The sequence below is a fragment of the Eretmochelys imbricata genome, chromosome 15 (genome assembly GCF_965152235.1).
Source record: "Eretmochelys imbricata isolate rEreImb1 chromosome 15, rEreImb1.hap1, whole genome shotgun sequence".
In the NCBI taxonomy this organism is placed as follows: Eukaryota; Metazoa; Chordata; order Testudines; family Cheloniidae; genus Eretmochelys; species Eretmochelys imbricata.
The window spans coordinates 6076034-6103379 of NC_135586.1; the positions used below are offsets into that span (position 1 = coordinate 6076034).

At 42.8% G+C, this 27346-nt stretch overlaps 1 protein-coding gene across 4 annotated transcripts in view; it reads left to right on the forward strand.

Moving 5' to 3' along the window:
- The first annotated feature begins 1227 nt into the window (after nucleotides 1-1227).
- Nucleotides 1228-27346, forward strand: part of TPCN1 (two pore segment channel 1) — a 69519-nt gene continuing 43400 nt past the window's right edge. For 2 of the 4 annotated variants that reach the window (XM_077834791.1, XM_077834793.1), the window contains exons 1-2: nucleotides 1228-1442; nucleotides 2330-2487. In XM_077834791.1, the coding sequence (XP_077690917.1) occupies nucleotides 2388-2487 (100 nt within the window). In that variant the 5' untranslated portion in view covers nucleotides 1228-1442; nucleotides 2330-2387. Of the gene's footprint in view, nucleotides 2488-27346 lie in introns of all 4 variants that reach the window. The other 2 variants (XM_077834790.1, XM_077834792.1) reach the window with 1 other exon arrangement.

Genomic DNA, 27346 nt, shown 5'->3' on the forward strand with positions numbered 1-27346 from the left:
AAAATCTTCTATATGGGTAGAGTCACAGAGGACATCTCAATCAAACAACATCTAGATCCCCCCAGTGCTTCAACTGCATACTCTTCTTTTGCAAAACTTATCTTAAAAAAAGTTTGATTTCAGCATTAGCAACACAATATAATTTGGTAAAAATTGAGAATGTTACATTATAGTGGAGCTGTCTCTAGGTTTAAAAGCACATTCAGGATATTGGGTCCTTACACCTAAGACAGCCTGTCTCTGTGTTGGAGGTGAAACTGTATGTTAAGCCTCAGTGGCACTGAGACAGAGTGATGAGCTATTTGTTCCCCATGCTGAAAGGTGGAGGGAAAGCTCCTGAGAAGAGACTGGGATGGTGGTGGGGATCCCTGGTTTCTAGGAGATGGGGGGAAGCTCTTCAGTCTCTCGGAGTCTGGATAAAGAGGCTCCCCTGGTCTCTCTGAAGGTGGGCTGAACAGGGGCTTGACTTTCTGAGCACATGGCCAAGTTGGGCTGTGTGTGGGTCTCTCTTGGGGGGGCGCTGGCCTCTCTGGGGGTGGGATCAGACTGTGGCGAGGGGCTCCCCAGTCTCTTTGGAGAGGGAAGGGGGAGAAGGGTGAAAGGGCTTCCCTGTCCTCCTGGGGGTCCCTCAAGGAGCGGGGGGGAGGCTCCCCGGTCTCTGGGGGGGTCGGGCTGGGGATAAGAGGCTTCGGTTGGGGGCCGAGCTCGCCATCTCCCGGGGGAGGTTCTGCTCACATCAAAGCTGCCGCCGCCGCCTCCCTTCCCATCTGTTTTCAGCGTGTCTCTGTTGCTATGTTACCCATTCACTAACCTTTAACCCCAAACACGGAAGGTGGGGACAGATCCTTACGGATTCTCTCCCCCCTCCGTAACCAATCGCCGCCCTTGCTAGGCACGCTTAGTCCCGCCCCTTCCTTCTCCAGAGAAAGGCGGGGTCTCCAGTATGTGCCTAGCCTTCTGACCAATCAAAAACATCACCGCTCACCTCTACTTTGATGGGCGAGACCTCCGTCCAATGGGAGGACAAAAAGGGAGAAACCCCCGGATCCCCTTCCATGCACCGCGATAGTTGAAGGGCGGGGCAGAGAGGGTGCCAAGGGGCGATTGGCGGCTCTCTGGGATGGGGGAGCTATCAGAAGGCAGCCTGACGGGTGGCGGCCAATGGGCGGTGCCGATGGGCGGGGCTTGGCTTGGCTTGGCTCTCAGTCAGCGGCTGACTGAGGCGAGTTGTCGCAGCGGCTGGGGGTAGTTTGGCGGGTTCGGTTCTGTTGCTGGACTCGCCGGCTGACGCTCGGGGCTCCCCGGGCGGCGGGGGCGTGAACCTTGGCTCCCACGCGCGGGGCTCGCTTGGGCTGGGCGCGGCGTGAAAAGTCCTCGTGAAAAGTGCACAAGGGTCGCCGGGGCGCGCGGGGAGGGCGTCGCTGAGGAGGGGCTCCCGCCAGGTGTGTGTGTGTGACAGAGGGGGGGCCCTGTAGGGCGCGCGCAGGGCGCGAGGGAGTTGCTGGGGCTGGTGCGGAGTCAGCTCGGTGGAGGTGATCCCTGTGACTCTCCTCGGCAAGGTGCAAAGTAGCACACCCCACCCCCCGTACCGTGCGCTGTCTTGCTGGTGCACAGCTACCCGGAAATGCACATTTGCACTTTTTGTCCTGGGAACATGTTACTGTTTGCGTGAGCTGACCCGGCCTTTCCTCTACCGCAGCCCCAGCCGTCACTGTGACTTACCCGCAGCCTCAAAAAAAGAAACAAACCGTAACAACGTTGAGGGGCGGCATCATTAGTAAGGCACTTTTAGGGTAACTTCTGGATTCTTCTTAGGAATTCACAAGTGTTGTAGTAGAGGAAAAGTGTGCGTGCACACTCATCGGACTCCAGTTTTCCCATTCCCCCCTTGGAGTCCAGAGCTTTGAGATGGAAGAACAGAATAGTTTTGGATTTGAAGCCATGTGTGACAGTGTTATATTAACTATATATATGTAGCTCCTGCCTGTTCTTTATTATTAATAAACATTGTGGGATTCACCTAGAATTATTTTCCTTCTGTTCTAAATTAAATCATGAGTATTGCAGCTAAGATCATGAGTATTGTGGTTACGGATAAGTAGCTCAAGTTAGATAAAGTTTTTTTGTTTTAATAGCTAGTGGCTGGATATAAGCTTATGTTGTTAGTGCATTTACTGTTCTGCACCACTCTTTGCAAACAGCTTGATAGATTCTTTTTGGCCTGAGATCCCCTGGAAATGGGTGTATCTTTCTACATATTTTTAAGTCTAGAAGATGCACCTGATGGAGGACTTTCTGAGGAATATTTTTGACAAAGTGTTTTTGAAAGGTGAACTACAAAAGACATTATTTAAAGTTCTTGGAAGAGGAGCCTGAAAGGAAATAGAATGGATGATGACGTTCCCCTCATTCTCACTTTGGATGAGAGTGGAAGCAACACTTCAACACCCAACGAGCAGCTGGATCGGGAGGACCTGCCTAATGAAAGTAAGACCACTTTATGTTTCTTTGGAGCACACAGTTTATTTTCAGTTAGCTGCTGTAATTGTGGTTTGAGGGGTAGGTCTCCCCCCCCTCCATAGCGGTTGCTCTGTATTCTTCCTTCTGGAACCTGAAATCTTACCAAAAAAATTAATCACTCGCAGTATTAAGAGTAGCCTCAAAGAAACCTATTAGGAAATTTTTTATTGTTTACTCAAAACTCTCAGAACTTTAGTGAATGGCTTGGGTGATCAAGGAGTAGATTTGGCTTTATATGAGTCTGTGTGTCATGCAGCCTTTGATACTTTCAGGTAATAAATTGGGACTTTCTTGCCCATAAATTGAAGTTTCCATTTCCATATCTCTGCTCCCGTCATGCCTTTTCTTGGCACTCACACGATGTGCCATGCCATTGGACCAGGCTGACACACAGCAGTTGCAATCATGTCATTTGACGTTTGCCCAGGAACATAAGGTCCTCATCTGTAGCTGCTGTCTTTATTTTTCACTCTTTTGGTTCCAGTCAGGAAATGGATACCTCTTGATGCACTAAGGAACCTAAATAAAGGATTTAGGAAGCATCTTATCTTAACCATCTAATACACTTTTGAATAAAAATTAGCTCTCTCCCAATTAGCCACAGTTATTTGGTAGCTTAATTGGTTTATGACAGGAAGAAAGAAAAACAACTCACAAAGTCATCACTGTGTATTTAATTTCCTGCTATCTTTAAGCTCTCTTTCATTGTGAGGTGACATCTCCTGTTCCTACATACTTAATCACGACTAACTTTTTTCTCAAATTTCCTATCACCAAATTTATTTTAACAATCACTCCCATTAAATAAAGAAATGTCTTTTGACTTCCACATGAGTCCAGGAGGCTGAACAAGTTTTGAGATGCCTCTTCTACTTCTTCTTGCAGTTCAAATAAAGAAATTAATCAGACCAAATAATTGTACTCATAGCTGGGGACCCAGTATTCTAAGCTGTAACAATTTTTTAGTCCCTGGCTTGCAGTCACATCTGTTCCCTTAATTTCCTCTTCCTTTACTCTCCTGAACTCTAACCCTCTGTTCCTGAGTGCATTTTGAGATTTCTCCTTTGGCTAGGCTGCTTGAGTTCTCTTTCTGTAAATCTTGCTTCATTCCTGCTCTGCACAGGTCTGTTGTCGCCACTTAAATTTACTTCCCTGGTTGTTTTTGTTTGTTTTTTTTGCGGGGGAGAGGGGTTAAGTTTTTTTTTAATTTTTTTTAAATAGAGGAGATAATGCTGCTTCTGCCTTTTGGCTTGTTTGTATCCCTTCCTGTGACTGACTCCTTTTTTTTGTTTGTTTTTGTTTTCTCTGGCAGAAGAAAGTATGTATCTGTGGGTCTTAGTGTTAGTCTAAAACCAATAATACTGGAACAAAGCAAAAAATTGAGAATAAGCATTTTTTATTAAATAAAAAAATGAAGATACCCCATATTTAATGTTTAAGTGTATAAAACTTTGGGGATGAGTTCTGTGGAACCTACAGGTCCCCCACTCTTCCTGAGAGCTCATACTGTTGTGCTTTAGATGAGACCAATTTTTTTATATTAAAGAAAAACTATTTTAAATTGATTAAAAATAGATAAAATTGACCCATAATTTGCTTTAAAAGCAAACATTAATGCTCCATTCTTGCTATCTGTAGTATGTGCATGGGCTTCTGTACCCATGCAGAATCCCATGAAGTCAGTTGGACTCTGCACATCCTGATTGCAGAGTCTGCGCACTGTCGCTTATAGGATCAAGACCTAAGGCATAAAGTCCATGAAGGGCTTGAAAAGTCTGTTTAACCCTGGCAAGTGGGAAGCTTAACCTGATGAGGGAAGGGACTTACATCATCATTTACTGCAGAAAATTTGGTTTTCATTAAAAAAAATATTCTAGCCCCTATGACTGCAAAGAGAATTGTGAAATATGATATAGTCTGGTTTCTCTGAGTCTACAGACCACTCTAGTGCCTGCCTTTGCTGCTGCTCAGCTTTTTCCAGTGAGTAGGCGAGTGAAATCAATAACACTAGTTAGTTTCACAGCTGTTCTTCAGAACCCTGTTGATAACTCTAAAGTTGACTAGAGATGTCTGTTTCACTTTATGGATGCTTGGGGAAAGCTGTGAGTAGAAGCAATCACTATTCACAGGGAAAGAGGACCAAAAAAAGGAAAGAGGTCTTTTGTTTCCCTCCTTGTTTTCTGCTCCCTGCTTTCTTTTCAGTCTCTGTCCACCTCCATGAGTGAATTTAGTTCTAGCAACGTTAGCAAAACTAATAGAATTCTGAGGAATTGCATGACAAGGCCTACTTGTCATTGATTCTGATCTCAGATTTCTAAGGGCCTGTCTGTAGTGTAAATACAACCATGTTGGGGGGCTCAATTACTTTATAGTTTGTCTTTCAAAACAGTGGTTCTCAGCCTCTTCTAAATTGGGACTGTCCCATACAATGTAGACAGTAGTCCTGGACGTTCCCACTAACTCAGTGGTTCTCAAATTTTTGTACTGATGACCCCTTTCACATAGCAAGCCTCTTAGTGTGACCCCCCCGTCAAGGTTCCTTCCCCACTCTGAACTCTAGGGTACAGATGTGGGGACCTGCATGAAAACCCCCCTAAGCTTATTTTTACCAGCTTAGGTTAAAACTTTCCCAAGGTACAAACTATTTTACCTTTTGCCCTTGGACTTATTGCTGCCACCACCAAGCGTCTAACAAATATATAACAGGGAAAGAGCCCGTTTGGAAACGTCTTTCCCCCCAGAATCCTCCCAAACCCTACACCCCCTTTCCTGTGGAAGGTTTGATAAAAATCCTCACCAATTTGCATCAGTGAACACAGACCCAAACCCTTGGATCTTAAGAACAATGAAAAAGCAATCAGGTTCTTAAAAGAAGAATTTTAATTGAATAAAAAGTAAAAGAATCACCTCTGTAAAATCAGGATGGTAAATACCTTACTGGGTAATCAGATCCAAAACACAGAGAATCCCTCTATGCAAAACCTTAAGTTACAAAAAAAAAAAAAATACAAACAGGAATATACATTCCATTCAGCACAGCTTATTTTATCAGCCATTTAAACAAAACAGAATCTAACGCATATCTAGCTAGATTACTTACTAAGTTCTAAGACTCCATTCCTTTTCTGTTCCTGGCAAAAACAACACACAGAGTGAACCTTTGTTTCTCCCCCCAGGCTTTGAAAGTATCTTATCTCCTCATTGGTCATTTTGGTCATGTGCCAGCGAGGTTATCCTAGCTTCTTAACACTTTACAGGTGAAAGGGTTTTTCCTCTAGCCAGGAGGGATTTTAAAGGTGTTTACCCTTCCCTTTATATTTGACACCACCCCCAATAAATTAAAAATACTTTTTTATATATTTAACACCATTATAAATGCTGGAGGCAAAGCAGGGTTTGGGGTGGAGGCTGACAGCTCATGACCCCCCGCATGTAATAACCTTGCGACCCCCTGAGGGGTCCTGACCCCCAGTTTGAGAACCCCTGCTCTAACTGTATGGATAGAGCAGGGTGGTTGCAACCTTCTGGCACCTAGCCACAATCTGTAGGTTGAGAATCCTTGTTACAACACTTCAGTTTTACTGTGTAGATGGGATATCTCCATGGTTTGGGAGTATGGGTTAAACCTTGTTATAGTTCTGATCTGTCCCAATGTTGTAGCATAATTCAAGTATGTAGGTGCAACACAGGTGCCATCTACTTTACAACACAGAACCATGGTTTATCTGTTTTAGGCCCTTGTTTAACTCCGTTGTACCTGGGCCTTCAGACGTGGGGGATTTTTTGGTAGTGTTGATAGTCCGTAAAAAGTAGACTGCAATATTTTGTAAGTAGCTACATGCCAATTTTCTCAAAACCATGGTACAAAGCAAAAATCGTAACTTAAATACAGGGGTGTGTTTCTTAAAATTGTTGCAGGAGGGGTGGGCAGGAGGGACCCTTTCTTAATTATTAAGAAAATTAAATGAGGAGACAGAAGCTAGATTTCCTTTTTCAAATAAGAATTTAAAGACAAATTATCTCCTGGTCTAGTTAATTCTTTAAACACTGAATACAGGAAAACCCTTCTGTGAGGAGTACATAAAAGGTTTATAATGACTGCGATTAAGGAAGGCAGGGTTTTATATTGTACTGAAGTATCATGTCTTCCAGGATGCTATCACTTTTGTGCCTCACCAGATTGTCAGAAGTTTGCAAAGCTGACTAGAATTTTGATCCTAATGGATACAGTAGTGAGGTTTTCCCACAATGCAGACAGCAGTCTGAACAAAAAGAATTGCGAGGTTTGATAGTACGTTCTTCAAAACTCCAGCAGTCAAAGGAGACTGAGAGGGAGAAAAGTGCTGTCATCACTTGAGTCTGTTGCTTAAAGAAATTATGTTGCCCTTCCCTAGCGCATCTTGTTTGAGGAACTCAAAGCGCTGAATAAATGCTAATTAAGCTTCACAACCCCTTTGTGAGTTAAATGAGTGTTGTTACCCTCATTTTACTGTGGGGAAAACTAAGAGACAGGAATTAAGTGACCTTATTCAAAGTTACACAGTCAGTCACTAACAGTGTTGGGGAAAAAATAGCCCAGGACCTCCTGACTTTTAGTTCCCTGTTTTAAACACTTGGCTGGCCTAGTGGAAAGAACAGTGGACTGGGACTCAGAAGATATAGGTTTTATTCTTGCTTCTGCCACTGTCCTAGTGGGTGAAATCGGGCAAGTAACTTCACTACTCTGTGCCTCAGTTTCTCCATTTGTTAAATGGGGATAATGATACTGCTCTCCTTTGTAAAGCATTTTGAGATCTACTGATGAAAAGTGCTATATAAGAGCTCAATATTATCTTAATTTTAAAAATATTCTTCCATCATATCTCAAAATCTGAGAGAGCTTTTTTTATATAAAAGCCACATGTAAAGCCTTGCAAGTATTAAACAGCATCTCTCTTGAGCAGCTTGGAATTATAGGCAATAAATGGTGCATACATATGATGATTTACCCCCATTTTAGTTCAGGTTCAAGATATACTCTTCTGTGTGGAAATTCCTGTTGCATCAACTAAGAATGCAGGTCCAGTGCATTCAGAGCAGGACATACAGTACCTATGTTATATAGGCAACCATGTTGTACTATGTTACCACAGTACTTCTACGCTGGTCGATTTATAGCAAATTAGGAAAAGTCATTTTTATACTCTGGTTTGAACAAGAAAAACACTGATTGCTACTGAGGCAAAAATAAATTCTAGTAGACATGTCAGCTGCCACTCTAGGTTTTGAATGAAGCTTCCTGTCTTCAGACAAATGTAATTTTGCAAAAACACTCACACCTTTGCTGAGCCTTTCTAAACTTGGGCTCTACTTAAAGGTGAATCAAAGGAAACTTTAGAAAGCCTGAGCCATTCTGTTCATTTGTAATGGGTGGAAAATAGAGAATTATTACCCAAGCTCACTTCTAAATATGTTCTGGGCCACCCTGAAATTTATGGCATAAGACCTGCCAAGGAGGAAGCTACAGATACTTCACTGTGGTGCACAACCCTCCTGCATGAAGATTATAACCGAGGAACTTTGGATTCATAAGAAGCTGTGCTGCAGTACGCACTTCATGAGTGTTCATCGCAGGCCTCAAAGTATTGGAGAAGGTGCTACCCTTCCATAAGAATATGGAAATAAAGGAGTTCTTTTTATCAAGTACTGTCTGGTCTTAATATTAGAAAAATCCCATAAAGGAATTAGGAGAATGTAATGAGGCTTTCAGCAAAGTTGTCAGACGTGCCGTTCGCTGATGCTCTGTTCAAATAACTCAGAACATTTTTAGCGTATAATTATGGAAGGGCACATCATGTACAATAAACCAGTTCATTTTGAATAGTCTATCTACGTTGCCACTTGTAGGCACGTGTCCAAAACACTGGACTAGAATCTAGCCGAGGAATGGTTGACATAGTTCTGCTGAAATACACAAGCATTCAGGGATGTGAATATCCACTTGCTGACTCCTATAATCAGCATAAAGCTTGAAGGAACACAAATTTCCTTGTATAAATTCTGGTTCAAGAACATATTTGTGTCATCAGTGAAAGAAAAAGGATTTCCCCCTCATACTTAGCAGGGATACCATATCTGGACAGCTAGTGTCTCTTTCGAAAATATCCTTATCTAATAATGTAACTTGTAGTTCAGCCACTGGATGAGAGTTCCCCAGGTGTGAAATTGCACCACATCCTCTGATGTTCCTAGTGGGAACGAGTAGGCAACAGCTTCTTGGCTCTTTTGGAAATGCTATAATCTCCAGCAAACTATCTGTGCTTGTGTTAATACTCTGTTCATTGAGGAAACAGATTCCCTGTCAAGGAGGTCTTTGACTTTGCTGGCTTTGAAAGTAAATGGATACTAAATGTTAGTTTTGTGGAAGACTTAGAAACCTTCCCAGGAAATGAAGGTATTGATCCTCCAAATGGCAGTGAGAGATTTAGAAGATGACATTGCAGACTCAGATTATGTGGAAATTGATGACTGTGACTAAAGTAATGGGGAAGAAGTGAGGGCAGACAAGATGGTTGCATTTGACCTGGTAATTTAAGGGATCTCTGACAGCAGAACCTTAAACTTCCTACATACCATGCAGTATATTCTCCTACAACATGCCTTCTTGTGCCACTGATCTCCTCTTAAATAGCTCCAGTAGTGGTGCTTCAGCTGCTTCATTTGGAGATAAATCATGGCTTGAGCAAAGGACCGGGAACCAGAATTTAGGAGTGCCAACCCCAGTTCTGCCACAGATTCCTTCTTTGACCTAGGATAAGTCACTTAACCTCTCCGTGCTTCAGTTTTCTCGTCAGTAAAATCTGTATTATACCTACCTCACAGTGGGCCTGGGAAGAGTCATTAGTGTTTTATGAAGGACTTATTTTTTTGTAGTGCTGAAGTATTTTTATTTTTCTATTTATTTAAGGGTGAGATTTTTTTTTCAAAAGTGCATAGGGCAGTTTGGTGCCTAATTCCCATTGACTTTCAATGACAGGTATCAAACTGATAAAAATCTCTTCCCAAACTCACAACTCTACAGTCTGAATGTCTGCTGGGGTTCTTGTAATATGCGTCTAGCCCAGATAACTTATAATGGAACTCTTTTCTTAGAAGAGCAAATTGCTCCTGAAGGAAAGCTGTCTCCAGTATGGCTTCCTAAGACAGTGTCTCAACCTGGGGTTCGTGACCCTAGCGGAGGTCGCAGTGAGGGTTTAGGGGGGTTACAAACAGTCAGCATTAGATAGGTTTGCGGGACTTCTGGCTTTTGCGCTGCTTCCTGCCAGTTTACATGTTTCAACCCTGGGCAGCGGGGCTGAAGCCAAAGGCCGAGCTAAGATAGGGTAGAGGGTCTCAATTTTTTCAAGTAGCGGGGTTGCCAGCATTAAAAGGTTGAGAAACACTGCTCTAGGAGATGGAAATTACAGCAAAAGAAATCAGCACACAAAACGTCAGAGTACTGATTTTTCTCTCAGCACTGTTCCCCTCTCACTGTGATTATTGGTGTGATGTGCCCGTGCCCTGTAAACTCAGATGAAGTCTGGAAAGGTTGATTTCCATCTTGCATTCCATTCAGGAGCTGCTGTGTGTCCTCTGATACTGGAGAATACACAGTTGTGTGCTAGACTCCTAACACATCATCCCCTTGTCTCTGCTTTAGTGAGACAGCAGTGCTTTGGTATGGTTTGGTAATTATGCATACTTGCTGTAGTAAGAGAGAGTAATATTGTTAATCTTTTAAATATACACTCTCTCTTGAATTTACAGTGGTGTCCATGCATTACAAAGGCATCCATGGCCAAAAAATAATAATAAAAAAAAAGGTAACCTATGGCCACAGTGCATCATAACTATAGAAGAGTAATTCAACTTAATCAAGTACTGTGACGGATTGTCTTGCAGTTAGCATGAACGCATTGTGCTTGTCTTGTTTTTTCAGTTGAGGGGGGCTTGATCTACATTAATTCAGACATTTTGCCTTTCACGGTAGGGCACTTTGTTGAAAAAGAACAGCTGCACTGTTGAATGTAGTATAATTTTCATAAGTGACTGTCTTGTCTGTCCCCCAATGGTATTTTGAATGGTCCAATTTCCCCCTGCTCCCCAACCTACTTGTTCTGCACAGAAGTAGGATGGACAAGATAATTTCATGGTGTGTTATACAGGGTTCCATTATTTACTCCTGGGGGAATTCTGCGCCACTGCACAATGTTGAATTTTGCAGAAATTAATGTTGTGTGCGCAGAATTTCCCTTTTTTCCCCAAAGAAATGTGTTGCAGAGCTGTTGGCCGCCATTAGGGGCCACTGGACCTGGCAGAGCCCAGCTCACAAATAGAAGAGAAGGTCAGAGGAAGGGAACTGGAGGGTTCCCCGCAGCTGCAGTTCCCAGCATGCCCTGAAGGAAGGCGGTGGTGACATGCAGGAAACGCCGTGCTAGCCCGGGACTCTGTATCAGACTGTTTCTTCTTCTGGATCCCTGGACTCTGGAGGGAAGGGGCTGTGAGTAGCTGGGCCAGGGGGGACCTGTGGCTGGGCTCTGGGGAATAGGTGGTGTGAGTGTCAGACCCCCCAGCTGGGCTCTGAGGGGTAGGGGGAAGAGAAGCTGGAACTGGGTTGTCGTAGGGGTTTCTTTAACTCTTTACTCCTGGGGAATTTTTGTGTGTGTCTGTATTGCTAGACATACTTGCTGTCAGGTATTTTGAAATAAGTTACCAAAATAATTGAAACTGGCATGATTATATAGTGTTTTGACAAATAAAATTTGCAGCATTTGAAAATATTGTATGCTGAATTTTTAATTTTTTGGTGCAGAATTCCCCCAGGAGTAATTATTCTAAAGTAAAACCCTTCTCTTCACCACTCCACCCCCAGAATTATAAACACGTATCCAGTTTTATACACACATAACATAAGTCATTAAGGGTATGACAAATGGGGATTGAAGAATCTGGAAGCCACTCATTTCCCCTTTTGTGTAGAAGTCGACAGTGACCTTGATGCTTTGAGAGAGCCATCTGCATCTTTCTTCAGCACGTCTTCGCTCTGCGTGATACGAGAACAGAAAAACAGGCTAAGTGTTTCCTTCCCAGGCTGATGGCTTGTGTTGAGGGATGCGTAGAGACGTGCATATGTATAGTGGTGTCAGAGTATTTGAACAGGTGGTCCTGGAACTATAAAAGGTTTTTAAAGAGCTAGAAAACATTCAGACTGTGGTTCTGAAATGACAACAGGAAACCCAACAACAGTTGGAAACAAATAGTTATTAGCTTTTCATGGCTTCCCAGGGAAGTCATCAGTTTGTTTTTCCTCTTTTTTTTATGGTTCCTGTGGATTTTTAGAGCATTTTAGAAGCAGGATGTTTGGTATGGCCAAGTTTGCTTACTGGCAGATTAAAATGAACAAAAGCTGAGCATGCTGAGTTAACTCATCATAACCAATATGATGCTCCTCAGAACTTCCTTTACCCTTGGTGTCTTCACCGAGGGATCCTGCCTGCTGCCCTCAGCCCCCCCTGTGTTGAAATCCCATTTTATCCATCCGAATGCTTTAAGAAGCGTTGTATAAACTAAACAGCAGCATCTGTGTAGTGGTTAGAGTTCTTGTTGATTGCCTTTTCCTTATTGCCTCTGGGGTTCTAAGCTCACATTCACCAGGAGTAGAATTTATGAGCCAGAACACTCAATTTCTGATCCTCTAAATTGGGGAAAATGGAATGAGTTTGAGGGGTCTCCGTTTTCTCTGACAGGCTCTGGCTTTAGATCTGCACCTTCCAAGGGTTTCCATGTGTTTATAGCATGATTGTGCAATATGTTTTGTATTATAGGATGAACACTTCCTTTTTATTAATCTGAGTAGTTCTTTAGGTGCAACTTTATGTGAACTGTGGAGTGGCTCTGGGATTCTATTGGTACGCTACTGAGCATTTGAATGAAAAGCTCAGACTCCCACATGCCATGTAGGAGACATGGGAACTCTTTCCCTTTGGGAAAAAAATAAAATGTATCTGGTTCAACCCCAAGTTGCTCTGCATTGATGGTGGATGACTTCACAAATGACAAGGAGGTGCTCTTACAAACCAAGATCAAATCCGAATTTTAAGTGGCTTGTGTCAAGGTCATTGGGGAAGAAAAAAACCACTGCTTACTACATGTGAGAGAGCTATGCTGACCTAGTGAAACCTATTGATAACAATGCTTTTATTCTTGCATAAAAGGAAATAAAAAATTATGGACCATATATCAATACAATTAGATATGAGACACTCAGATGATGATAGGTGCGTTAGAAATATAAACAAAACTAGCCCCGGGTACATGGTTATATGTTACGTGCTTTTGTTTTTTCTGTAAATCATAATCTGGTAATCTCTGCTGTCCTCTGTGAATTTTATGAGAACAAAATGCAGTTTGTGGCGTTTACTTTTACCAGCCACAAAACGTGCAGGGGAAAGCTGCATGCAGGAAGATAGCATAACCCATTAAATGAAAGGCATGGAATACATAAATGCTTCTGTGCATTGGGTTAAATGAGGGCGATGCCCATAAAACTGAGACGTGAGCACATAATTCCATATGTAGGAGCAATGAAAAAATCTCCAGGGTCCAGCCATTTTAGTGAGTTTGGCCTCGTCCTATTTCTAAATGCAGATTACATTGCCATTTAAGAGAGAGCCAGACATGTAAGGAGGTAAAGAGAAGCATTATCTCCTCTAGAGCTAATTCCAATCCATCAAATGCAGTCACTGGGCTTCAGAAGGCATAGGACTATGTTGCACTATTTCTAAGCAGGGGGAGGAATCCTCAGAAGAATGGTGGGTCTTAGTAGAATGGTATTTCCCCACACACTCCCGCTTCCTTCATTGACCTGGCAACCCTGTTTGAGGGTATCCATCTTTAGTGCTTTCTTGAATAGTAACTGAAGTATTGAGCCATAGTCTAATCCTGCTTGCTTTATTCATGTAAGTCGTCCCGTTGATGTCAGTGGGATTGCTTGCCTGGGTGAGGTGAGCAGCATTTGGCACCACAGTAGTTAATGCCCTCACAAATGTGTATCTTGAGGAAGGCCATCCATAGCCAAAATGCTGTCCTCTTCACTTAATGTTCCTACGAGGTGAAACTGCTAAATCGAGTTGATTATTTTATTAATTTGTCAACAGTAAGTCATCACTGAAACTTGAAAGTACTACTCGTATTGGACAGTCACACCTCTTTACTGATGCATGGTTGGGGCAGAGAAGTAGTGTGATGGTCATTCCAGAACAACTGGAAATGTGACAACAAATATTGCAAACTTGCTGAGTGTTACGTGGCCATGTCACTTTATTCTTTAAAAAGAAAAGGAGTACTTGTGGCACCTTAGAGACTAACAAATTTATTTGAGCATAAGCTTTTGTGCATCCAATAAAGTGAGCTGTAGCTCACGAAAGCTTATGCTCAAATAAATTTTCGTCTCTAAGGTGCCACAAGTACTCCTTTTCTTTTTGCGAATACAGACTAACAGGGCTCCTACTCTGAAACCTCACTTTATTCTTTGACTCTGCTTTGCAACCTGCATGTGCATTAAGTGTTCTGCTTTTGGGAAAGTAAAACCAGCTAAAAAACAAACATAACAAATGGCGGGGAAAGGGGAAAATTTCTAGTACTGAATGTAAAATAGAAGCTAGGAAACTAGAAAATTGGTAAAGCAAAAAGACACAGAAATCCATGGCCAGCAAAGTTAAGGATAATATGGACGAGTTTAAGTATATTAGGAACAAAAGGAATGCTAACAGTGGGATTAGTCCGTTATTAAATGGAAATGGTAGAATTTTCATTAATGCTGAAAAGGGAGAAATGTTCAGTAAATATTTCTGTTCTGTATTTGGGGAAAAGCCAGATAATGTATTCAAATCATATGTTGATCTACTTTTCCATTCCAACAATAACTAAGGATGTTAAAGAGCAGCTATTAAAGGCAGATATTTTTAAATAAGCAGGTTCAGATAACTTTCATCCAGACATTAAAAGAATTGGATGAGAAGCTCTCTGGAATGTTAATGTTGGTGTTTGTGTGTTTTCTCACCCAATATGTCTTGGAACACTGGGGAAGTTCCAGAGGACTGGAAGAAAGCTACTGTTGTGCCCATATTTAAAAAGTAAATGGGGTGGCTCAGGTAATTATAGGCCTGTAATCAGGAATGGCTGGTACAGGACTTCTTTATTAATGCCAATATACATGGATTTATGGAAAATAGATCTTGTCAAATTAACCTTATTTTTTTATGACATTACAAGTTTTGTTAATAAAGAGAATAGTGTTGATGTAATAGACTTCTGTATGGCATTTGACTTGGTAGCATTATGATATCTTGATTAAGAAACTAAAATGATATAAGATCAACATGACACTGGCTTTTGGCCCTATGTTGTTGAACATCTTTGTCAATGACCTGGAAGGAAAACAAAATCATTACTGATAAAGTTTGCAATGATCCAAAGATTGAGGACTGGTAAATAATGAAAAGGACAGGTCACTGATACAGAATAATCTGGGTCACTTGTTAAGCAGGGTGCAAGCAAACAGTATGGATTTCACTATAGCCATATTTAAGGTCATACATCTAGGAACAATGAATGTAGGCCATACTTACAGGATTGGGTACTGTATCCTGGGAATCTGTTGTTCTAGAAAAATACTTGAGGGGCATAGTAGATAATCCAGTGAACACAAGCTCCCAAGGCAATGCTCCCAAAAAGGTGAATGTGATCCTTAGATGCCTGAACTCAGTGCTCCCCAGTTCACGTTACTTCTGTATTTGGCACTGATGTGACCACTACTGGAATACTTTAAACAACAGCATTGGACAGCATTCAAGAAGGATGTTGAAACATTTGAGAGGGTTCAGAGAAAAGCCACAAGAACCACTAAAGGATTGGAAAACCTGTCTTTTATTATAAAAGATTCAAGGAGTTAAATCTGTTTACCTTATCAAAGAGAAAAGTATTGGGTGACTTGATCACAGCTGTAAGTATTTACATGTGGAACCAGAAATTTGGTAATAGAGGGCTCTTCAGACTAGCAGACAAAAGTACAACGAGCCAATGGGCACAAGTTGAAGTTTGACAACTTCAGACTAGAAATAGCGTGACTGTTTTTTTAACAGTGATGGCAATTAACCATTAGAACAATTTATCAAGAGCTATTGTGGATTCTCTATCACTAGCAATTTTTACATCAAGATTGGATGGTTTTTCTAAATTATATGCTTTAGCAACCACAGATAAGCAGAAGTTAATTCAGGGAAGTCCTATTACCAGAGTCACACAAGAGGTCAGATTAGATGTTTATAATCCCTCATGACCTAAAAACAATTTATAAATCTTGCAGTTGTGGGTGAGCCTCTGGAAGACAGAATCTTTACTCCCTGTTAAATCTTGTTGGAGCCGCTCTCATGCGGTTCCTCTTTATTTTCCTTAAGCAGCAGTTTAGTGAGACAAGAAGTCAGGGATTCTCCTTATTCCTTTGTATGCAGCCTCATGAGATATTAGCAACTTCTCTTCTCCAGTTCTGCCAGAGTAGAGAAGGAAGAGGAGGTGATAATTGCTGTGTTCCACAAGTATTCGCACTCTGGAACATATTTTTAATACCACAGAGCTTTATCACTATAATTAAGGGTTTCAGAGTAGCAGCAGTGTTAGTCTGTATTGGCAAAAAGAAAAGGAGGACTTGTGGCACCTTAGAGACTAACAAATTTATTTGAGCATAAGCTTTCGTGGGCTACAGCTCACTTCATTGGATGTATTCAGTGGAAAATACAGTGGGGAGATTTATATACATAGAGAACATGAAACAATGGGTGTTACCATACATACTGTAAAGAGAGTGATCACTTAAGGTGAACTATTACCAGGGGGAGAGCGGGAGTAGGGGGGGAACCTTTTGTAGTGATAATCAAGGTGGGCCATTTCCAGGAGTTGACAAGAACGTCTGAGGAACAGTGGGAGGTGGGGGAATAAACATGGGGAAATAGTTTTACTTTGTGTAATGACCCATCCACTCCCAGTCTTTATTCAAGCCTAAGTTAATTGTATCCAGTTTGCAAATTAATTCCAATTCAGCAGTCTCTTGTTGGAGTCTGTTTTTGAAGTTTTTTGTTGAAGAATTGCAACTTTTAGGTCTGTAATCAAGTGACCAAGAGATTGAAGTGTTCTCCGACTGGTTTATGAATGTTATAATTCTTGACATCTGATTTGTGTCCATTTATTCTTTTACATAGAGACTGTCCAGTTTGACCAATGTACATGCCAGAGGGGCATGCTTTGTAAAATTGAGTTTCGCTAGCAAAGAGATAATTTATAAACAGGTTCTTTTGGATTCAGTTTTTACTGATTAATGCAGATTTCCCCACAAAATTTTCAAATTTCGGATTTTTCCAGTCTCTATTTTTCTACATTTCTTTTTTCATTGCCCGTTTTGGATTACCTCTTTCTGATTTCATCTTAAGAAATAGTCAGTGCTGACATCTGAAAGCATTACATTAGAAGTGAGCAACACAACTGGAGAGAATATCTAACATTCATTTTAACTTACTGTATTAAAGACATACAGTAGTTAGGGGATTCAGATACGGTCTTTCTGGATTCCTGTCTGACGCCTATTAAAAACTCTGTTCATGCATTCTTTGACTGACCCTTCTGCATTTGCACCATTAGAGGGAGCTTGCCTTTCTCCTACTGAATTCGGTAGGTTAGCTATATGCTTAAGTAGTAGTCTTGGAAACATGGATCTTACAACTTAAGTTGATTATTTTTCCCCCCGCCTGTTGGAAACAAATTTGCAAACCCTGCCTTCACCTCAGGAGTTAAGATTAGTCAGTTGTAAGAATTTATGTATGTATTTATGATGTGGTATCAGAGGCCTAATAGGATTACATAAGCATACTACCATTCGAAAGAACAGACAAAATGACCATCAAAATCACTTTGTGGAGACTAATTTATTTTTTATTGTGGTTTGAGGGTTCTCCTTTTTGCAGGATTGATTTTGATCTGTTATGGCAAAATAAAGGATCTGAAACTTACAGTAGTTTGGGATTTTAAATATATGCAAAAAGGATCTAGTTTGTGTTTTTTGCGCCCCAACATGTAGAAATAAGTGGGGCTATGTATCTTGCTAGTCAGAATCCCCTGAATTAAAACAACATGACTTCAGCAACTGGAGCAGTGCAGAAAGAAGCAGGTACTTCATCATCAGACTTTGGATGTAAGAGTATTGAAATCTGCCCCTTCTTATACTAGTTAATCTCCTGTGTGATGTTACATCCAGAAAGCCTCTGTGTAGGAATTGAATGCCAAACTGGAAAAGGTTCTGTGGAAAAGGGCTAGGTATGTGACTCTTCCAGTGTGGCTCTGTGAAGGCAATGTAGATGGAAAGCGAGAGCTACTGGTGATAAGTAACCTATTTTTTTTTTTTTTAATGGGATGCAACCTTTCATAAATTGTCTCCTGTAATTTTGCTGACTGCCCAGTTTTGATCCCAGGAAAATCAGATCACTGTTGAATTTTCAGACACACACACACACCCTAGATTCACAGGAGCCATGCGGGGCATATAGAAACGCTTTCCCTCCTTCATACTTTATATACGAACTATGAATGAACTCAGCGGCTCTCAAACTGTAATATGCGTATACCAGTGGTCCATAGAAAGCGTCTAATTGGTCCATGGAGCAGCTTCTGTCATAGTGAAGCATCAGTCAGAGTTCAGCCAATGATGCCTGGGGATAGTAGTAGTCTAGGACTCTTCAGGATTTCCAGAGGTGTTTTGGACCAGCTAAATGAAAGAGGGAAAGCGTTTCTGTATGCCTCGCATGGCTCCTGTGAATCTAGGGGGTGTGTGTCTGAAAATTCAACAGTGATCAGCTTTTCCTGGGATCAAAACTGGGCAGTCAGCAAAACTACAAGAGACAAACCACAGAGTGACTCAGAGAGAGTGAGGGAGCAGGCAACAAGTTGGGATTCTGTATTAATAAGCATCAGTGCAGCACGCAAAATGAGGCAACAAACAGCACAGATGCATAAGGGGGGTGTACGTGTCTTAATGCAGTGGTTCTCAAACTTTTGTACTAGTGACCCCTTTCACACAGCAAGCCTCTAAGGGCCCCCTCCTTCTTAAAAATGTTTGTTTTTTTTTAATTTATATCTATTTAACACCATTATAAATGTTAGATGCAAAGTGGGGTTTGAGGTGGAGGCTGGCAGCTCGCAATCTCCCATGTAATAACCTCACAATCCTCTGAGGGGTCCCAAACCTCAGTTTGAGAACCCCTATCTTAATGCAATAACTGAGGTTGCTTGGTTAAGTTTTTATTTTCATCTTTGCTCTTTTATGCTGTCCTTTCCATTGGTTTTTCATGTGAAAATGCACTGTACTTGCCACAGGGAAATGGGTTTGGATAGGAGATGGTTTGTAAGAAGATCTTTCTTAAGTTTTTCATCATTTGAAATTGTTTACAAGTAATTAAACTGTTAATATTAAGATGTAACATGTATATCAGATAATGTGGTATCTCCTACTGCAATAGTGCACTAGGAACACTGTTGTACCAAAAATGAGAATTGTCTTTGGTTCCCTAAACATGTTAATGTTAGCATACCAATATTTTAAGTGTGTGTAGCACAAACGTTACCACAGATACCATAGACGTATCTAGTCAAACAGTGCAGTTTCTGTTTGTGTTGTGTTTGAAATGAGGAGTTAGGCAGCATGGTTTATAAAAGAGGTGATAATATATTTAAAATAGCTTTCCGTGCTGGGGAGGGGGTCTGTTAATCCTTCAGCATGTGTATTCAACTCCCATTTAAAATTTTCGTAATCCAGTCGTTTGGATGTTAACTTGAGTGTGCCTCATGTTGAGGTAATTGTACTGTGGACTAAATACTGAGGCAGAAGGCGAGGCTGCTTTATAGTCCTGGTTACAGTTGTTAACAGGAAGTATCATCCAGTTGTTCTATGCTAAAATATCTGAAAATTTAAATATTTTTGAGACAGCTGCATTGAAAGAGACACTGAGGTGACTGTATTATTTTGTTGTCTATAGAGGGTGTGGGGAGTAGCTAATGAGAGAGCAGGGATTTACATACTTTGTGGCTGCTAACAATTGTGATTGGCTGAAACCAACCATTCTTTTTAATGACACAGTGTCTGCATATCAGGCTAACCGTTCAAGTCAACCTATTATTTCTCTTGAAACAGAGTGGCATGACAGTGACTGTCATTGGGGACACACTGTATGTTCTGGGCACTGAAATTATAATAGTAAGCTGTTTAGGCTACTCTGGAGACTTTAAAAAAAAATCTCTGCTCCAGAGGGGTGCCATGCATGCTTATTGCACTTATTATTTAAGGTGCTCAACTCATAGGATTCAGGTACCAATATATGAATTTAAAGTACGTCAGGTCTTCTCACATGGCTCTCATCCCCTGTCTCCCAGTAACAAAGCCACTGGCTCAAAAAACCAAACCAATAAAAAACCTCAGGTGACTTGCTTCCCATAGTGCCCAGCCATTATTGTTCCTCCGTCATCTGGTATGAGAGAGCGAGCTTGCAGGACAGTGGTATGAGAGTGCTGATATGTTCCCTGTAGGTAGCAGGGTTTGGGTTCAGCTTGATCTCTGAGAGTGACTTCTACCTTCGTGGGTCTTACCTGTTTGGAGCTGGGTACCATCAGCCACACGCAGCATTCCTGTCAAATGCAGTTGCCACAATGAGTGGGAAAGAGGATGTGTGCAATAGGCCATTTCTGCACTGTTGGGGCTCTAGTATATGCAGAGCTTTAAATATGAGGTCCAAAATCTTGAAATTAGATGTAAAATTTAACTGGCAGTCAAACATGTGAAGCACTGGTGAGTTGTGCTCTCATTGGCGCACACTACCTATACGATGGTCAACTAAATGTCAAATTGGCAGTGCTTTCCAGGTGGGTTTCAGTGTTATCTCCCACAGGGTGAGACTAGTCTTGAAATGTCAGAAGTATAGACTATCATGACTCAGTCAAAATCTGAGAAGGGCGGGTGCAGTCTCTAAGCCGGAGAGTCCAGGAGCAGAGATAAGTCCATCAAGATCAATGTTGGCATTTGGAAGGTAGACTTCTTCATGATGCTGGTGTGACTTCATCACTCCTGATGCTTCTTCAGGATGCTTCTTCCTTTCAACAGCCATCACCTCTGTTTTTTCCTGGATTGAACTCTTCTTTTATTCAGGTCTCTACTTCAGGCTTTGGGGTAGAAGGGCATCTGTACTGTTTTGAATTTAAGAAGGATGTTAATCCACTACAGTCCCATACTTTCTTGCAGTATCCTTCCAGTGACATCACATGTGCTTGAACAGAAGGACCAGTAGTGCTGATCCCTCTACTGGTAAGGGCTTTCAGAGAAGAACTGTCTCTGACCTCTCTCTGAAGGAAATGAATGAAGCCTGCCTAATGCAACCATATCCATCCTTACCAGGCCATCAGGGGAGATAAGGCCACCAGTAGAGCCAACAGCATTAGCCAGGATGTATGAACTTTGTCCTTAGCCACAAGGAGATTGCCCATCGGAACAGCCAGTGCTGTCTTTGTGCCTAACTGCAAGGGTTCCAAGATAGAGAAGAAAATTCAGGTGTTTCTGGAATTGTTTCCCTACTTGAGTGCCTGTCATTTAGTGCTGCTGGATGCTGCCCTCCCTCAGTGAAGCACTCCTGATCTGTCAGCAGTTGATTTAGACAACCAAATATTCCAACATGATGGAGGAATGGTGGGCCAAAGTAGATAACTGAGCACTGGCAAATGGTAACAATGTAAACACGGAAGATAAACCTCAGATTGAATGGAATTTTTAAGTGGGCATATGTACGGAAAATGGTAGGTTAGATAGCAATCAAAAGCCCTGTTAAGGCACACCTCAGTGGTGCCCCTAGGACAGGGGTCGGCAACCTGTGGCACGCGAGCCGATTTGTAATTGCACGCTGCTGCCTCCCGGGTCCCAGCAGCTGGCCCCGCCTAGCCCGCTGCCGATCCCAGGCCGGCAGTGGGCTGAGCGGGGCCATCGGCCAGGACCCTGGCAGGCAGCAGCGTGCCATTAAAAATCCTGCCTGCCCCGGCCCGCTCTTCTCTGCCCCCAGCCCCTTCCCTCAGCATGCTGGGTTCCTGCCCCTCCTCCTCTCCTTCCCTGTTGCCAATCAACTGATGGCCCTTGCGAGGGAGGGGGAGAAGCGGAGCCCCAGCGCGCTCGCTGCTCTGGGGAGGAGGCGGAGATGAGGTATGGGTGGGGACTTGGGGAGCAGGGTTGGAATCAGGGCATATCCCCTCCAGCCCCATGCCTGTAAGCTGCTCTAGGCAGGGGGCTGGGAGCACCCCCACAACCCTAGCCCACACCCCCAGCCCTCTGCCCTGACCCGTGCACCCCCTTCACACACACCCCAGCCTCTTGCCTTGCACCCCTCACGACTCCAGCCCTCACTCCAGCCCCCCACACACATACCCAGCCCCCCACACACATACCCAGCCCCCCATTCCCCATGCCCTGACTCCTGCACCCCCTCACATGCCCCCAGCCCTCTGCCCTGACTCCTGCACCACCTCATATACCCAGCCCCCTCACACCCCATGCCCTGACTCTTGCACCTTGCACATTCGCACCCCCACCCTGAGCACCAAACGGGAGCTCCAGCACCACCCCCACCCCTACCACATTCCCCCTTGCACCAAATGGGAGCTGCCCAGGTAAGCACTCCACACCCAAACCTCCTGCCCCAACCCTGAGCCCCCTCCCTCATTCTAGCTCCTGGCCAGACCCTACACCCCAACCCCCCAGCCTGTTCCTTCACCCCCAGCCCTGTGCTCAGTGCACTCCCACCCTCAGCTCAGTGCAGAGAGAGAGGAAGAGAATGGACTAGAACCAGGGAGAAGGTAGGTACCTATTCTATGTGGGCAGGGCCAGGATCCCAGACCAGCAGTGGGCTGGCAGGGGCCGGCAGCCAGGACCCGGGCCGGCAGCCGGGACCCGGGCCGGCAGCTGGGACCCGGGCCGGCAGCGTAAGATCAGCATTTTAATTTAATTTTAAATGAAGCTTCTTAAACATTTTGAAAACCTTGTTTACTGTACATACGACAATAGTTTAGTTATATGTAGACTTCTAAAAAATGTTAAATGTATTACTGGCACGCGAAACCTTAAATTAAAGTGAATAAATTAAAACTTGGCACACCACTTCTGAAAGGTTGCTGACCCCTGCCCTAGGGGGTGGCCTTACTGAGTGGCCTTAATTCATAGCCAGGGTTTGTAGTTAGCTGGGGAGCGAACTAGAAGCAGCTAAGGCTATTTTGCTTCAACACCTTAAATGGTATATTACACCCAGAAAAGAGAAAATCACAGGGGAAGTGGTAAGCAGAAGCCAGGCATGGAGCTCTGGGGAAATATGAGAGAGACTCTGTATGGTTTGTATTATAACTTTATATTTATCAGTTTGCTCATTGTGGGGAGGAGGGGTTTAGAGAAAAACAAACCACCCTACATCAAAGAAATGCAGTTGAAGACTTTTGCCAAATTGATATCAACTTGGATTGAAATCCAGAATGGGGAAGGAGATTTGTCCCAACCCACAGGGGGACTTCCTTGTTCATTGCTCCACTCCTGGTTCTGTCATATGGACCAGCATACTTACTGCTGGTTTACACCTGGCCTTGTGCTGGCATTGATCCATTTCTGAAAGCAGCGTACCTCTTACCCAAATCTCAGTGGCAGAAGTTGCTTACACTGCTGACCAATAGTTTTCTTTCTCTCGTGGCAGGGAACTTTGTTTAATAAAAGGAGCTGTTTGGCATGAGGAAAGTTTTCTTATTTGTGTCCCTCCTTTCTCTCTAATTTTTTTTTTATTTTTAATGATGGCATATGGAAGCTATTTACACTGGAGCATGCTGTGCTCTGGTGAATGAAAATGTTGGAATCCCTGCAGTATCATTCTGGATGCCTTGTGTAAGCAGACCAGCTGGCTTTTATTTATTTATTTATTTTTATTAAGGGAACTTCTGTGATAAGTTACATCAGTGTGGAGGAAATATTACCATCTGTGTGAGAAGTTCAGCTGGTTTATTTCTTTGCCCCCTTTGTACTATGAACTTCACAAAAAAATTGCAAATGTTTTTGGTTGGGAGAGGGTTCTTTACATTGATCACTCAGCACTTTGCAGAAAGTACGCTTGTGGGGGTGAGCAGATTCTGATGTGTGCCAAGAAAAGAAGGGGAAAGTGCAAATGAGTCATTGCTTTATAATTAGAATTAATTTAAGAAACTCTTCATCCAGTGGCTAAGCCTTCTGAAAAATCAAAGCATCCTGTTTCTGGTATGGCGGGGATGAACTTTTAACTGAGGCCTTGAGCCACTTTCCACATGGGAACAAGTTGTTTTATTTGTGGGTTTTGTTTTGCAGAGAGTAAAAGGGAATCTAGTTTGTTTAGCTTTTGTTAAAACCTTGAGTAAGCTCTGAAGGTGAAAAGAAACTTTCAGACAACAGAGAGGGGAGAACTTAAGTTGTTTGACTCTTCTCCATCTGCCTACTTCCATCTCCAAATATCCTGCATCTGCATCCTGAGGCAAAGGCTGACATGCAGTGGTGGAGGCAGCCTGCTATCCACTTGGAAAATTGCTAGAGTCCCGTGGAGAGATCCTCTTATCTGACTGAGCCTGACATGAATGGTAAATGCCGTTGGGGCTGTTCCACAGCATGGTCTGAGCAGAGTGAAGAGTTGCATTAGTCTGTGTCATTGTTATCGGGGGAGCAGCTGAGGAAATAACCTTACCTGGATGGCTGCCAAGCAAGAGTCAGAGTCACATTTTAAATTTATTATTATTTTAGACAGATGATACTAGTGCCTTTGGATTCTAGATCAACCTTCTGGAACCCAATGGGAATAAACAGATAGAGTAAATGGAGTTCTGCAATGGGACGCTTCACTAATCAGTTTTCCAGTCTATGTGAGACTAGCATGGAGATGTTTGTTTGGGCAGAGAGAATCCATAGCAGTCTCCAAAGTTTTTGTTTCTGACTCATGGCTCTGAGACCTGTTGTGGTATTTGCACTTGTTCCCCCAGGAACATCTCATTTGTATTTCAGCAGTGAGCATCTTGTGTATGAAATGTTGGAAAAGTTTTTGTTTACCCAAGTGCTGCCTTTTCTTTCCATTCAAAATGTTGGTGTGATTCCATTCAAGGAAAGGTTTCTCTTTCAAAAACCATTATTTTAGAGATTAAAGGAAAAGCTTCTAATGCTATAAACCTGTGGCTAAATTGATCTGACCTTAAGTTTTGATGCTCTTAAATGTTGTGGGTATTATCAAGTTTTGGTGGTGGTGAAATATTTTTGAAAAAGAGAAATGAAATAAATCAGTTCTGATATTTTGAAAGCCTTCCAGTCGTTTTAGGACTTGCATCAAACTGAACAAGTCTGAGTGAGTGGATGATCAATGGCTCCATGTCTAGTTGGCAGCCGGTGTCAAGTGGAGTGCCCCAGGCGTCGGTCCTGGGGCCGGTTTTGTTCAATATCTTCATAAATGATCTGGAGAATGGTGTGGATTGCACTCTCAGCAAATTTGCGGACGATACTAAACTGGGAGGAGTGGTAGATATGCTGGAGGGCAGGGATAGGATACAGAGGGACCTAGACAAATTGGAGGATTGGGCCAAAAGAAATCTGATGAGGTTCAACAAGGATAAGTGCAGGGTCCTGCACTTAGGACGGAAGAACCCAATGCACAGCTACAGACTAGGGACTGAATGGCTAGGCAGCAGTTCTGCGGAAAAGGACCTAGGGGTGACGGTGGACGAGAAGCTGGATATGAGTCAGCAGTGTGCCCTTGTTGCCAAGAAGGCAAATGGCATTTTGGGATGTATAAGTAGGGGCATAGCAAGCAGATCGAGGGATGTGATCATCCCCCTCTATTCGACATTGGTGAGGCCTCATCTGGAGTACTGTGTCCAGTTTTGGGCCCCACACTACAAGAAGGATGTGGATAAATTGGAGAGAGTCCAGCGAAGGGCAACAAAAATGATTAGGGGTCTGGAACACATGACTTATGAGGAGAGGCTGAGGGAACTGGGGTTGTTTAGTCTGCAGAAGAGAAGAATGAGGGGGGATTTGATAGCTGCTTTCAACTACCTGAGAGGTGGTTCCAGAGAGGATGGTTCTAGACTATTCTCAGTGGTAGAAGAGGACAGGACAAGGAGTAATGGTCTCAAGTTGCAGTGGGGGAGGTTTAGGTTGGATATTAGGAAAAACTTTTTCACTAAGAGGGTGGTGAAACACTGGAATGCGTTACCTAGGGAGGTGGTGGAATCTCCTTCCTTGGAAGTTTTTAAGGTCAGGCTTGACAAAGCCCTGGCTGGGATGATTTAACTGGGAATTGGTCCTGCTTCGAGCAGGGGGTTGGACTAGATGACCTTCAGGGGTCCCTTCCAACCCTGATATTCTATGATTCTATGAGGCACCTGGACACAAGCCCAAACTGCAGTTGGCCCACGTGTCCTGGTGATATTTCACGGTGGTGGCAAATAAGAACGGTATTAATTTACCTGTCTTCAGAAAGTAGCCATGTCCCCTCAGCCAGTTGATACCAGCAGTTAAGAGGATTCCCGCAGCTCACCCATTACCCTCAGTTCCAGGTCAATTTTTATAGCTTCTCAGAGGTCCCTTTTTATTCCTAACATCCTGCCATAGGTAAAATGGACGTTTATTGCTAATGCGTTAAGTTCATTTTTGAGTTTCCACTTCTGTTAATATTTTGTTGGCAGGATATATTTTCAGAAATTTTGTCCTCACAGGTGTTAAGCAAATTATAATAATATATTTAGCAAAGACCTATATTAATGCAGGGTTAGGATTATGAATTTAAACACTTAAGAAATGCAGAAGTAGTAGGTGCCAGTTACAAAACTGTGTAGTTAAGGTAACAAACTAGGGTGGAAATGGCCCACCTTGATTATCATACATACTGTAAGGAGAGTGGTCACTTTAGATAAGCTATTACCAGCAGGAGAGTGGGGTGGGGGAGGTATTTTTTCATGCTTTGTGCGTATAAAAAGATCTTCTACACTTTCCACAGTATGCATCTGATGAAGTGAGCTGTAGCTCACAAAAGCTTATGCTCAAATAAATTGGTTAGTCTCTAAGGTGCCACAAGTACTCCTCTTCTTTTAGGTTTCCATTATAATTCTCAAAAAGAACAGGAGTACTTGTGGCACCTTAGAGACTAACCAATTTATTTGAGCATAAGCTTTCGTGGACGAAAACCCACTTCATCGGATGCATGCAGTGGAAAATACAGTAGGAAGATATACACAGAGAACATGAAACAATGGGTGTTATCCTATGCACTATAATGAGAGTGATCAGTTAAGGTGAGCTGTTACCGGGGGGGGGGGAGGAACCTTTTTGTAGTGATAATGAAGATGGGCCATTTCCAGCAGTTGACAAGAACATGTGAGGAAGGGGGTGGGAAATAAACATGGGGAAATAGTTTTACTTTGTGTAATGACACATCCACTCGGTCTTTACTCAAGCCTAATTTAATGGTGTCCAGTTTGCAAATTAATTCCAATTCAGCAGTCTCTTGCTGGAGTCTGTTTGTGAAGTTTTTTTGTTGTAATAATGCGACTTTTAGGTCTGTAATCGAGTGACCAGGGAGATTGAAGTGTTCTCCAAGCCAGGAACCTATCCTTGCAACAAGGCCCGTTGCCAGCTGTGTCCACATATCTATTCAGGGGACACCATCATAGGATCTAATCACATCAGCCA